This window comes from Condylostylus longicornis, unplaced genomic scaffold, assembly GCF_029603195.1.
Source record: "Condylostylus longicornis isolate FDR11 unplaced genomic scaffold, ASM2960319v2 ptg000013l, whole genome shotgun sequence".
In the NCBI taxonomy this organism is placed as follows: Eukaryota; Metazoa; Arthropoda; class Insecta; order Diptera; family Dolichopodidae; genus Condylostylus; species Condylostylus longicornis.
The window spans coordinates 15091284-15106410 of record NW_026577982.1 but is presented as its reverse complement, the minus strand read 5'-3'; the positions used below and the strand labels follow the sequence as shown (position 1 = coordinate 15106410).

At 21.2% G+C, this 15127-nt stretch overlaps 1 protein-coding gene across 5 annotated transcripts in view; it reads right to left on the bottom strand.

The window, feature by feature from the left end:
• Positions 1–585: 585 nt before the first annotated feature.
• Positions 586–15127, bottom strand: part of LOC129605234 (thymosin beta) — a 42681-nt gene continuing 28139 nt past the window's right edge. For 2 of the 5 annotated variants that reach the window (XM_055514857.1, XM_055514858.1), the window contains exons 2-5: positions 5345–5482; positions 4852–4965; positions 3862–3975; positions 586–2982 (exon numbers count right to left, since the gene is read on the bottom strand). In XM_055514857.1, the coding sequence (XP_055370832.1) occupies positions 2843–2982; positions 3862–3975; positions 4852–4965; positions 5345–5474 (498 nt within the window). In that variant the 5' untranslated portion in view covers positions 5475–5482 and the 3' untranslated portion in view covers positions 586–2842. Of the gene's footprint in view, positions 2983–3516; positions 3773–3861; positions 3976–4851; positions 4966–5344; positions 5483–15127 lie in introns of those variants that run through there. The other 3 variants (XR_008696706.1, XM_055514860.1, XM_055514859.1) reach the window with 3 other exon arrangements.

The following is a 15127-nucleotide window of genomic DNA, read 5'->3' as shown; positions in this document are numbered from 1 at the left end:
GCAAAAAACATTGATTGTTTAATAGTAATTTAGCGTAAAAAAACGAACCAAAAACAATTCGAGCATTTAATTAAATTAATGGAGAACAATCCCGACATTGCTAAAGGGATAGGAAAATTCAATTGTTTTTGCAAAAAAACGAAAACAATGAACATATGTGTGGTGTTAATCTTAATATTTTCGGTAGGTTTTTTGATGTCTTGCGGTAGCAACATTTTGGATCTGGCGAATGAAAGCATTCGCCGATCATAATTTAAAATGTCATTCAACTCCCTTAGCCATTCGGTTCGCCAATCACAATAAGTGTATTAGTTCTAATTTAGGCACGTTTGAAGAATTTGGATATGAATAATAACTCAAGTATATTACAAGTTAGAAAAAGTAAAATTTAGCTTCTGCAGATTTGTAAGTACATACATTATGTATGAAAAAACTTAAGATTTAATTTAGAACTTTCAGTGCATATCCGAATTATCACAAATTCGCCTATTTACTGAGAAAAGGAATCAGGGAAGTTAAATTAAGACAAACATTTTAGTTTTTTTTTGGTTGAGAAACTCTTATTTAATTTTTTTTATTTCCCATTATATTAATTTTAATTTATTTTTATTTTATTATTAATACATTTATTAATTTGAAACACATATATATATTATGTTGGTAGTATAAAATTTTATGTTTAAATTTTTAAAATTTAGTTTAATAATTATATTTATTTTTTTTTTGTTTTTGAATGTACGTATGATATAATGCATGATGTTTTTGTTTTGTCTTAGTACTTTTTTTTTTAAATTTAATTCGTCAATTTATTTTTTTTATTGATATAAATGTTTTCTCAATATGTATATATATATATAATTAAAATTGTTAAGGAAATATATAAATATAATGTAATGTTATTTAAAGTTTTAATTGTTTAAAAATTGTTGCTTTCCATTTTAAATTCTTAAATCTAAAAAACTACTAAAATATGGATTTATGTAATTTTTATATAAGTGTTTTAATTTGTAGTCGGTTTTCTTTATAAAAATTATAATATATTTTATCTTAATTAATTTTTTTTTTAGTTTTTATTTAATTATTAATAATTGATGTTTATATTAGGTTAAGTTAGTCAAAATTCTTTATATAGAATATATATTTATAGTGTTTATATATATATTTATATATAGATTTTTGTTTAATACATATTATTTTTTTTTCTGTTAAATAATTTTTTTTAATATATTTGTATATTTTTAATTATAGTGTTTTTTATTCGTGTTGTTTTTAAAATTTTTCTTTTTTATAATTAAATATATATATTTTTTAAAGATATTTGTTAATTTTTTAAATTAGTTTTCATAATTTTTTAATTAGTACAAAACTTATTTTATTTCTTTTGTTTGTTCATGTTATATAAATATATAATATATTGTAGGTGACAATATTATAGGAGGATATTTTAATCTGTTAATGTTTTTTTATATGAAATTTTTAATAAAATATTTAATGTATATTAAAAGTAATTAGGTTAGTATAATTAGTAAATATTTAATATTTATCATAACCTCTATCAAAAAGAGTGGTGGATCGAAAATTAAGTACAAAATTTACAAAATTTTTTTTTTATTTTATAATTAATATATTTTTAATATTATTTATATATATATTTTTTTAAAAATTTTATAAATTTTGCAGTTATGATAAATAGAAAATTTCATTTTTAATTTAATTTGTGGTTTATATAATAATAATATTTTATTAAAATAAAAAAAGTTTGCTTTTATTTTGGATTAATATAATATATATTATATTATAAAAGTATAATTCACATAAAATTCATTCCTTCGTTTTTTTTTACACATTTAATTATATAATTTTTAATTTTTGTTAAATAAAGATTTTCAATAGTTGTTAGTTGATTGATTATCGATTATATATAAATATATATATTTATATGATTTTTGTTTTCTTAACAGTAAATTACGAATTATAAAAAAAATTGATTGATTTTACAATAATAATAATTATATAATTATAAAAAAAAAATGATAATAAAATTGTATAATATAATTATTTTTTATAACATAAGTTTTTATTTTAATGTTTTAATTAAACTCCCTGAAAAGTTTGTTAAAAGAGAGCGGTTTAATGTTTTCATTTTACTTTTTTCTTTTTTAATGATGTTAATAATAATAATTATAATTGGATTTGTTTTTCTCATATTTTTATGATCAGTGTTTTATATTTTTGTTTTTTGTTTTTTAAATAAAGATTTATTAAAATTATTTTTCTTTATTCATTTTTTCATTTGCTCTTAAAAATTTTATATATTAATATAAATATTTTCTCTTAATAATATGTAATATGTTCTTTTTATATAAAAATAGTTTACTTATATAAAAATATATTAATTTAAAGAAAAAATCAAATATAAAAAACATTTAGATATTTCATATACTTATTTAAAATAAATCTTGAAATCATTACTGAAATCAAAAAAAAAGTAATAATAAAACAATTAAGAAACATTGTTTAAATTATATTTTGTTAATTTTATTCTTATACATAAAAATAATACAGTTTTTTTTTCTTTTTAAACGCTACTACACATAAATTATTATTTTTTAAGCCATATTTTAAGCATTACAATATTTTATATCTAAGAATTGAATAATTTTTTTTTTAATATTTTTTCATAAAAATAATATTACAAATTAAGAAAAAAAAATATTTTAAATTTAAAAAAAAAATGTTAAATTATTTTAAATGAAAATAATTTTTTTTAATGTTAATTTATAAAAGTGTTCACATGATTTTTTTAAGTCATGCTTGTTCAAATTTTTTTTCTTTTAATTTTTTATGCCTTCTTTTCTTCCTCAATAGTTTCTTTGGTTGGCAAAGGATTCTTTTCTTGAGTTTCAGTATGTTTTAGTTTACTGGAGTCAAAATTTTCAATACCATTGATGAAATTTAATTTTTCTTTTTCTTGCTCAATCGCTAAAATACAAAAAAAAAAGAAAATAGAGAAAATAAGTAAATATTAAAACACAAATTTTTAAATTTCGAAAAAAAATGAAAGCAAATCCTCGCAAAACCAAAAAGAAAAATCAAATATTTATAAAAATAAAAATTAGTTTTTCTTTTATAATTTAAAATTTACATAGTTTGTTGTTTTAGATTAAAATCGAGATTTTTTTAATTACTTTTAAAACAAAAAATAAAAAAAATTAAATATTGGAAAGATGTTTGGTTGATTAATTCTTTTCCAATATTTCTAATATTAGCTAGGTGCAAAAATTTCAATTAAGTATATAATCAATAAGTTATTTTGTTGTTAGCTTGTAATAGCCGATATAATTTTTAAGCAAAAGCACTCACACAGAGCCTATATAAACCTGGTTAAATTTTTTTTTTTTTTTAAATTTTAACATGTTATACAAGTTATTCAAAGTCATATAATTCGAATTCATAAGCAAAAATAAGATCAGGAACACTCAAAGCTTCCCTTTCAGTTTGAATTTTAAAACTTACTTAAAAGTTAAAATAAACTGTTCACTACAGTAATAACAATTTCAAATCAAATAGTTAAGAATATTGAATTAAGACACCTGGGATACATGTTGTGCATAATAGTATAAAAATATAAAACCGAAAGTGAAGAAATATTGTTTAATGCTTCCTATAAACTTAAATTATCCTTTATTTTGATTTTCTTACTTATTTAATACAACCTTCGTAGTTTTATTATACAATCAATTTATTATTTATGTTTATTGCGATTTTTATTCTAAAATAATTTTAAACTTATTATTGGTAAAATTTTGAATATTTTATTCTTCTCTTTTATTATATTTTATTAATTGTAAATATATTTACCTGTTTTGTCTGGTAATGGATTTTTTTCATTGGTTTCGGCATGCTTTAATTTACCATGATCGAATTTTTCAATACCATCAAATAATGTTTTCTGGCTTTTTTCTGCTGCAACATCTGCTCGTTTAAACCAAAAAAAAAACAAAACAAATTATTTTAACAAAATTTCTTTGATTTTTAATTAATCTTATTTCAATAATTAAAACTCAATATTAATCTATTGTAAGTAAATTTAGGAAAAATCTTTCTTTAACTTTTGAAATATTTAAAAAAAAAATAAAACGTTAAGTAATATAATTTGAATTATTCGAAATTTTGATTTTAAGTCCAAATTTATTTTAGCAATTATATAAAAATAAAAAATTAATTCAATATCAAAAATAAAAACATGAGATTAAAATGAAATTTGGTGAAATAGAAAAAATTTTTAGTTTAAATAAGCAATTTAAAATTAATGTTAATGATAATAAACGTGAAAAAAGTATGAAATTTAACTTTATTGTATTGTATAATTAAATATTTTAATGTTTATAAAATCTGTAAATAGTTTACGAATACAAAGTGTGTGAATTTATGAGAATGTTCTCAACTATGGATTTATGGCAATAATATTTTACATACATTTTCATCAATAAAAAAAGGAAATTTCGCATTATTAATGATTTCCATATATGAATGCTAGATAATTAAATAAGCAACATTACAATATTTCAACGGTTGTGACAAAAGTCCTCGAAGATAAGCTGCATTTAATTTATTTTAGTTAGAAAGCATTAATTTGTGTTTTATTTAAATTCTAATTGTTAAAATTAATTAAAGCTTATGTTAAAGCTTAATTGAATTTATAAATATGTCGTTAAGACTTGATTAAGTAAAAAAAACAAACAGTTTTAATAAGTGTGGAACTTTTTTAAATATGGGATTGTTTTTTTTTTGCGCAAAAATATTGCGGAAATAAGCGGAAATTTACACACGTTAGTTTAAAATAAAAACCTTCTGCTGTTGGTAAAACATTTTTAACAACAGTTTTTGTTGGATTTAAGAACACTGTATCGAATCCTTTTATTTCTTTTAAAACATTTTGACGATTTTTTTCATCTTTTATAACTAAAATTAGAAATTATTATAAATATTTCGAATATTTTCCTGAAGCATTATAAATATTTGTAATTTAAAATTTTAAAAAACATCAACATTAATTTAAAAGAATCCTTAACTTAAAACAATAACATAATTTCTGCTACTTTACAATCTACTTGTACTCTTTCTTTTAAATTTTCAGTACAAATTTTTAATATGTGAGTTATAAACATATTTTGTATGATTTATTTTTATTTAAAATTATAAAATTATAAAATTGCTTTGCATTATATTATGTTCATTTAAATTATGAATTTTAAAAATATCATTTTAATTTTCGTGTCTTTCAGTGTTATTTCGTATTATAACTAAAACTTTTTTATTCAAAAATACTATCCCTGCGTACCTTCAGCGGTTGGCAATACAACTTTTTCTTGTGTTTCAGCATGATGCAATTTTTCAGCACTAAAACCTTCAAGTTGTGATTTTAAATCACCTGCAACCTTTGGTAAATCTTTTAATGCTGGAGCAGCCATACTAATTTCTAAAATTACAAATAAAATAAATTAATTGATAAATTTTAATTACTTTTATATACTTTTATTTTATATGTATATGCAAGTATAAGTTTATTTAAAAAAATTATTAATAATATAAATTGAAAAAAATATTTTCCACTAATGTTTAACAGCGTACTAATGAGGTTGAATATTTTGCAGAAAAATATTATGTATTTTTTTTTTTCGTCACCCAATTTTCTTTTGACAATAAGAACAAAAAAAAATAATATAATGATAAATAAAAAACAAAATTGAAAAACAAAATTAAAGGAAAAAATTAAATATTATAAAGAAATTCATGCAGGGTGAAGGTTAACAGTCACTTGATTAGGAATTGGCTCATTAACTTTATTTAATTTTTATTTTATTGCAATTTCATTTCTGTCTTTAATTTTATTGACGAAAACTTCTTTCAAAATATGTTTTTTTTTGTATTAAAATTTGCAATAAATTTTAATTGTAACAAAATGCAATATTCAACAGTTTGACGTTTTTTGCTCATATTATCATTTTATAAATGTATTTAAAAGAACGACATTTGTATTGTTGGGGCTGCTAGTATTTTGAGTAGATGGCGATCTTATACTCACATTTGAGATCAACATTTATAACTCAATTGTTTTTTTTTCAAATATTGAGATAATTAAAAATTTTAAAGAGAAGGTCCCTATTACTTGTTAATTATAAAGTTTACTGAATTGAACTTATGAAAACACAAAACGTTTGTTGAAGTGAACCTATTCAAATAATCTTGGTTATTATTGCTCAAGAGCACATTTTCTATATTTTTTTTATATTGTGGAAGGAGGCACACACATTGTGCCTCAATCAATTTAAATAATTTTATTTTTGGAAAATTTTTTTAAATTTCTGTTTCCTCTACAATACTTAATTTTTTTGTATTTTTTTTTTTTTTGGCACTGATAATGGCCAACTTTTAACCAACGCTATTCTGATGTTTAAAAATCTTCAAAAAAGCTATTTTTGCTTTTTATTTGAAAAAGTAAAAAAAAAATTTAACAAATTAATTTTATGATGATACTTTGAAATGAAAGTTCATTGGTCTAAAAAAGTTCTTTATTCTAAAAAATAAGAAAAAAATACACCAATAATGATGATGATAATGAAAATTATTAAAACCTCTTTTATTTAATATTTGAGTATAAATTTTCTGTTCATACTATTTTATATTAAAACGAGAAAAAAAATAGAGTTGACCTTGTCAACTCTGTGATACCAGTACGAATTTGTTATCCTATGTGCGAATAATTAATGTGCCTTAACTAACTATAGGGTAGACTATGACTTTTAGTTGCCGTATTACCATATTAATTTATGCAAAATTTCAGTACTATGTGTTTTTCAAAATACTGGTTGTGCCAAACTACTATTGAAGTTGTATGGCAGCTACCAGAAAGAGCCAAGGAATTTTAGCGAATTTTATCAAGCACATCGGCCCTACTAATATATTCACTTGTGTGAAATCTCAATATCACAGCTTTTATAGTTTCTAAGATATAGCCAAATAACTTTTGAAGTTATATGGCAGGTACCAGAAGGAGCCAAGTAATTTCAACGACTTTTATGAGACACGTTGGCCCTACTAATATATTCGTTTGTGTGAAATTTCAATACCATAGCTTTAATAGTTTCTGAAATATAGTCAAATAACTTTTGAAGTTATATGGCAGGTAACAGAAGGAGCCAAGTAATTTCAACGACTTTTATGAAACACATTGGCCCTACTAATATATTCGTTTGTGTGAAATTTCAATACCACAACTTTTATAGTTTCTGAGATATAGCCAAATAAATTTTGAAGTTGTATGGCAGCTACCCGAACCGGTACCCCGATCATGTCCAATTTTAGGGTTGATTTTCTCAAAATTCTGGCACTTACTACAATAAATCATTTGTGAAAATTTGGTGAACTTAGCTCTATTAGTTTTTGAGTTATCGTTGGGACGGACGGACGGTCGGACGGACGGACGGACGGACGGACGGACGGACAGACAAAGCTAAATCAACTCAGAATTTGACGCTGATCAAAAACATACACTTGAGTCTATATCTAACACCGTTATTTCTTAGCGTTACAAACGGTAAGGCAAATTTAGTATACCCTTCGAACATACGTTCGTACGGGTATAATTATACATAGTAGTATATGAAAAAATATTAATTTTTATTTAAATATTATGTTAAAAATAAAAAATTTTTCAAATTATTATTTAATAAAATTTTTGAATTTTTAACTAAATTTTATTTATTTATTTTATTGCTGTTTAGCGCAAAGTTGATTTAATCTATTTAGATTAGTTAGAAGATAGTAATAATACTTATAATACCAATTAAAAAAGAAAAAATCACATCTTGTATCCCGCAATAAAAAAAAATGTTCTTTTTGTTAATGATAAATAAAAAACACAATATTTCCATATGAATAATTTAAATTTATAGAAAAGAAAGTATAATATTTAGATTTTGAAAATTTTAATACAATATTAAAAATTATCAAAAAATAATTAAATATTATTTCTATTTTTATTTGACAATGACATTTTAATTATTCTTACTCTTATGTGAAATATTTTTATTGCACAAAAAAAAAATTAAATATTTAAAATTTTATTTTGATACTTCATAATATTTTGTTAATGAAATTTAATTATTTGTTTATTTAAAACTTAAGTACATAAACATATATAAAGATGAAAAGCAAAATAATTCGTTTATAAAAGTGTCTAAAATTAGAAATGTAAGTCAATGTCAATATTTAAAAACAACAAAAAATAAAAACAAACTTTCATTTTCATGAAATTTTCTTACTAATATAGAAAATTTTTTTTTGGCGCGAGAATCATTTTTTTTAATTTCAGACATTCTAAATACATATGTACATATATACATACATATAATTATGTGATTTAAAATTAAAAATAAATCAGAATTGTAATAATTAAAAATAAAAGAAAAACCTTTATTTTTCTTTTCAAACTTATTGCTATTTTTATTTTGTGTCATAAACGTAATACTGTTGTTGATGCTATTGCGTATTTTGGAACGAATGAAATCAAATAAATTTATAGTTGAACATGAAATAGCCTCCATGTTAATTCTAATTGGGCGTAAAATAAATAATAAATTATATTAAAAATGATTTAAAGAAAACAAATTGTTAATAGATTTAAAAACAAAAAAAAAGAGTTTATTCCAATTGTTTAAACTTTATTTTTTCATTATATTTCGTTTTAAATACCTGTGACTTGAAAATTGAAAAAAAAAAAAATTTTGACTTGAATGAAATTATTTTATTAATCATTACAAAACTATTTCTCACTTTCTAGAAAACAATCAGTCTAAAATTAAAACAAAATTAAATTAAATTAAGTTTATAATTTTTAATTTATTTTTAAATTCAATATCGAATGCGACACATAATTATAAAAAAGTGTATATGTAAAAATTGAATCAATTTAATATAAACAATTTAGTTGTATATGAATGCATCCAATTAACGAAAAAAATATAATCATAGCTTATACAATGAAAAATATAGCCAATTATAGAAATTTTGCACATCATTGACATTGCAAAATAAAATTTTTGATTGCAAAATAAAATCAATTAAATCGAAATTATTATTTATTTTTAGTAATTTTTAATAAAATTTTTTTTCATTGACAAACAAATTTTTCTTAAAATTTTGTATACCTAACGTATGTACGAGTATTATTTACGTAAACAAAAACATGAGCGGAAAAATTTAATGAATATTTAATGTTAAAATTAACTTCTAATTTATATTTGTGTTTGAGAAAACAAAACAAAACTAGTAGCTTTTCTTATAATGGTGTTAAATTTTTAAATCAAATATCTTAAAGAGATCTAGTAAATTAAAAATTTTACAATAATTTCGTCACTTGAGCTTGATACAACATAATTCAACTTGATACAATACAATTGAGCTTGATACAACACAATTGAGCTTGGTACAATACCATCGAGCTTTAATTGATGATTTGGTATTTTTTACATTTGAGTATGTTTAAAGATTAAAATACTATACGTTATGTCTTATATTATCCGACAATTTACGTTGTTCCCATAATAATCGGTATGACTCAATGCAAGCTGCTATCATTCAATATTTCAGAATGTCATTTGCAAAAGAAAGACATTTGATTCAGATTTACTATTTATGAAATCATTTACTACAAATGCAAATTAAAAACAAAATACGAGTAATTTAGATTACATTAATTTCAAAATAAAAACATTTTATAAATAAAAATTTCTTCTAATAAACAAAAATAGCTCTTATTTATCATTTTTTTAAAGTTTGAGAAAATCAAAAAGAACAACGTTTAAAATAAGTTCAATCAACTTTGTAATGGTTTTTTTTTTTAATTATAATGATTTGTGTTATTATGTGAGTGCAATGTTTTTGGATTGCTTGATTTTTTTCAATATAATCATTAATCATTAATTAGTTCTGAGTCTAAGTTCTAATATTATAAAATAATCTAATCTATATGTTACAGAATAACCAAGATTATATTATGTAAATATTTTCTCCAAAATAATTTTGTATTTAAGAAATATTGAAAAAATAGTTATACAATGAAAGTAATAATTACAATTTTCTTGATAAATTTTAAGTGTTCGAGAAAATTTGCATTGCCTCATGTATGAAAATATTTAAATAAAACAAATTTTAAAACATTATAAAATCAACCCAAATATAATATTAAATAAAAAAAAAAACAAAAAATCTAAAAAATTCAGTCCGCGTACTTAACACAATTAGGTACAAATTTTCTCTTTTGATTTTCTTTTGAAGCATAAAGTAATTTAACAGAGCTTTATGATTACCCACACACACACTACAACTTTTAAGTAATTATGCCTTTTATTTATTTTCATTGTTTGCGCTCTAGTTATGTTAAATATTACAGAATTAATTGAAAATAATTACGAAATTACTTCATTGAATATTAAACAGTACATAACATAAAACTCCTGAAAAAATTTTTATATTAAAATTTATTTAAAACGCTTTATGTGATTCCGATATGATTCGAATTCTTTTTTTTGTTGTTTTGGAGTGTGTGCATTATAAATTTTTTTATATAATCTTCTCTTCTTTTCTTTAAAAAATAATTTTATTTATCTTTTATTTCAACTATTTAATTAAAAACTAAAAATATAATAATAATAAACTTGCCTTGTATAAGTTCAAGTTCAAGTTTCATTTCATTCAATATTCATACATCAAGCGCTTTCGTTGTAACAGCGCGATTTAATATTTATGTTGTAAAATATGTACATACTTATAAAATAATAAAATTTGTGTATGTATGTATGGTTATGCAGTCTACATATTTTTACTTAAGTATTAAAATTGCATTTATTTTTCGTTTTTCACTTTGACTTTGAAATACTAAAAATTCCAATTTCAGAAAAATAAATGAAATTTTATATGCAAATGTTACCATCCATATAAACTAAAAGGTAGAGTGAAAACAAAAAACAAAAATTTCATTCTTTTATTAACCAGAAAAAAGAAACGGAGACAGAAAAGAGAGAAAAACTTAAATAAATTAAAATGAAACAAATGTTCTGGAATTTTTTTTATCGTTAAATGAGAACGCCTACATATTTTAATAAAACATAGATTTTTTAAATTACTTTGCGTATCCATTTACTTTATAAGTAATAAAGACTATATAAACGAAATTTATTTATTAGATTATGAAATTAGATGATGAAAACTAAATTAAATTTTAATAAATTTCAAATTTTCAATGCTTTGAGTTTCGATGTCAAGAAGTTATAACCAATGAAAACTTAAAGCGCTCTTTTGTATTTCCTTTATGGGTATACATCTAACATTTGGAAATACAATGCTCCCAGAGTCCCAACATCACAAGCGAACAATTCCAACTCAATACAAATGAGTTATTGAGATAATTTATCACAATTTATTCCGACGAATTACTACACATTACAAATGTTTGCTTATTTTTTCCTCACTTTATGGCCGTTGGGTGGCACTTGAAAGTATCATACACCCGGAGTGTTTAGAGTGTTGTGATGTTTAGAAGAAAAGAATTATAGATTATTTTGTAAATTTCAGGAACTCATTGCAATCTTCTAGAATTAGCATTCAAATTTATTTTTATTTATGGAAAGTAGGAGGAGAAACCGAATTAAGTATGATAATATATGTATAGAAGCTGTTAATCAACGAGATAAACTAAATTCGTACTATCTTGGACTATTACTTATTTTGTTAACAAATCTAGTGATAGATTTAGATAAATTTTTGTTTTTATTTTTTTTTTCATTCTTTTTTAGCATTTTTTTATTTTTAACATTACAATATTTTGTTAGATTATGTTTTAGTTTCTCATTCAATTTATTGAGTTCACAAATTTTCTATATAACACAATTTCCTTCTCTTCTACATGCAAGTAAATAATTTTTCTTTTTTTATTATTGTATTTTATTTTTTAATTGGAGAAAGTTTTTAACATTTTCTTTTTGTTTTTATTTAAATACAGGTTACAAAACAAACCAAAAAAATATATAATTTGTAAATTCATTTTTCATTATACATACGTGTATAAAAGATGATTATGGTTATATAGAAGGGGGTATATAGAAAATATTAGTTTGGATTGCAATATTTATGCAATGCAGCAGCAGCAGGGGCAATCAAATGCAGTGTTGAAAAAAAAAACAAAACTGCAACAGAAGAAAAGCTGTAACATTTTTTTTTCCATTTTATGAAAGTATATGTTTGTCTTGTCTTCAGTTTTTGAATTTGCAACAACAACAACATATCGACAATGATATTGATTGTGATGATAATGATAATTTATGTATTACATTTATGCAAGCAGCATAATATATTTGAATACATCTATGTTTGTATTATGTGAATTAATTATGTATAAAGATACATATATAAATGTAGATCTAAAGCAAAGGTGCAATAGATGAAAAAATGGGGTCAAATTTCCTGTATTGTAAAAAAATTTATATGTTTTTGCTCTTTTATTTTTTAATAGCAGCGAAAAAGAAATCTTGACATTTGAATTGCAGTGCAAAAGTATACAAAAAAAAATTAAGCTATTAGAAAAATTATTAGAAATTATAAAAGTACTCTTTATATTCACAATTTATTTTTTAAATTGCGCTTGTTATTTAGTTTGATTACTACCTGGTGCAATACAACAAGTCCATATGTATATATTGTAAGTATAAGTATGTGATTCGGTATAAGAATATGCCATGTAACTTAGTAACGACTACAATATTAACTGTTTATGTTATTGTAATAAAATATGTGGTTTAAAAAATAGAAGAAAAAAAGTATAACAAAAAAATATACTAGAAATTTTTTATTTTAAGAAAAACTTTTTAACTAACGAAAACAATTGCACTTTATAGAAGAGAGAAATTAAGTCATAACAATTGCAATGTCATCTAATGTGCTCTTTCTATTTTAAGTAATTCGAGTGTTAAGTATGACTTTTTCTTCTCTTTTTTTTTCTTTTTTCCTGTTATGCTTGTTACTTTTAAATGAAAGTTAATTTTTTTTCTGTTGTTTTAGGAAGAGAAATCTTGTTATGCTAAAATATTATGCAAATTTATATAATAATAAAAACGATAAGATTTTTTTAGCAATTACATAGGAAATAAAAAAATATACAAAAAATTGTTAATTTATTTAGATTCTTAATTAAGATTGCATTTTTCAAAAGGAAGTTTTACGTATGAAAAATGTACAAATTTTAATAAGTTGTAAGCAAGTAATGGAAATTATACCTTAAATGGTTATTAGAAGGAAACAAGAAGCAAAAAATTAAAGATTATAATTTAACATTTAATTGAAAATTGTTCCAAATATGCGAATGTAATAACAAAATTATTGTAAAATTTCAGATTAAACGTGAATTATTCAAGTATTATTTAATAAAAATATGAAAATTAAATTGTCACTTTGTTAAAAAGTAAAATAATTATTTTCAAAGTTTAAAATAATCACCCATATTCTGTTAATCACATTACTTGACGTGATGGATTGTTATTCAAAAATTTTATAAATCTGAATAAAATCAAATTGGAAATTTGGTACTGAGAAACAAAATACTTTTAAATAATATCCCGTCATTTCAAGCGATACAACTAACATATAACGAGTGAATGTAATTTGAAAAATGTAATAATTTCTTCCGAAAAATCATTTTGTACAATTTTGAGTCCTATATTTCGTAACAAAAAAAAATTAATTTTCTTAGACTTAATTAAATTAAAAGTTGACAAGTGAGTAAATATTTGATTTTAAAACTGAATTACAAAGCAATTTACTTAACAGTATCTAACATGACATTTTGTATGTATCTCAATTTTAGTCATTAAGAGAAAAATAATATTACAATAAATTTTTTGTGGAAATGGGACTACATAGAACCAGAAATACTGCTATTATACACACAATCATGTTTAACTTACAAATTAATTCCATTTCAAAAATTTTATCCCTTTTAAAATTATTTTACCAAAATAAATTGGCCACATTAATAATTATGTAATGTAAAATAAGGTAAAAAGTAATAAACTCTTAACAAACACCAATTTCTAACAATCCAAACAAAAAATTTCATTTGCAAAGCAAGAATGGAGGATGTTTATTTTTGAAAAATGTTATTAAAAATGTAAACAAATTCCCAAAAAAATTTCGTTAACAAAAACAAATTTTACAGAGAATTTTTGTAGAATCCTTGAAAAACTTTCTTTATAGAACGGGAAACATTATTTTAATTCAAAAAAAAACACAGCAGAATTTAAGAAAAATCCTTTATAAATTTTTAATTTTAATAAAAATTAAGATTTAAAAATGAATTTTTAATGGAAAGTTTTTTTTTGTACGAATTTTCCACTTTTTATTTTTATATTGTAGGGATTTAAAATTAATTCGTTTGAAAATGAGAATAAATATATGTATGTGATATTTTTGTAGGTGTTAATTTGTAAAGATACAAAGAAATAGGTTTTTCAATAAAATAATATTTTTTTTTATAATGAATTTAAAGGTCATAACGTGTGAAACACTCAAACAAATCAAGATTTTTAATATAATAATAAAAACCGAGCTGAATTATTATTTTTAATATTAAACATTTAAGTGAATTCTAAGATAAATTTGAATTAATAAATTTATTGTTTTAGTTAATAACAAAAAAAGTTTGTATGTTAGATTTTTTTTATAATGCAATAAACTAACAGCTATATCGTGTGTTTCTTGCTTTTTGTTTCACTTGACGAGAAAAATAGCGAAGAACACAACCATGCCCTATAAAAATATTCACATCCTATAGATAAATTTTGTAATTTCAAAATATTGCTTTTTATATCCAATTTGCAAAAAATTTTTCTCATGAATATTTTTTTCTTTGTAACATAATATTTTTTACAACTAACAATTTTCTATTTTCACTAACTAGACTCTTATGATTCTGAACTTTTTTTAATAACTCTGAAATATATGGACTGTAAGATAGAATAAAAATAAAATTAAATTTATTCATGATATAAAAATAAAATTTTGTTACATAATT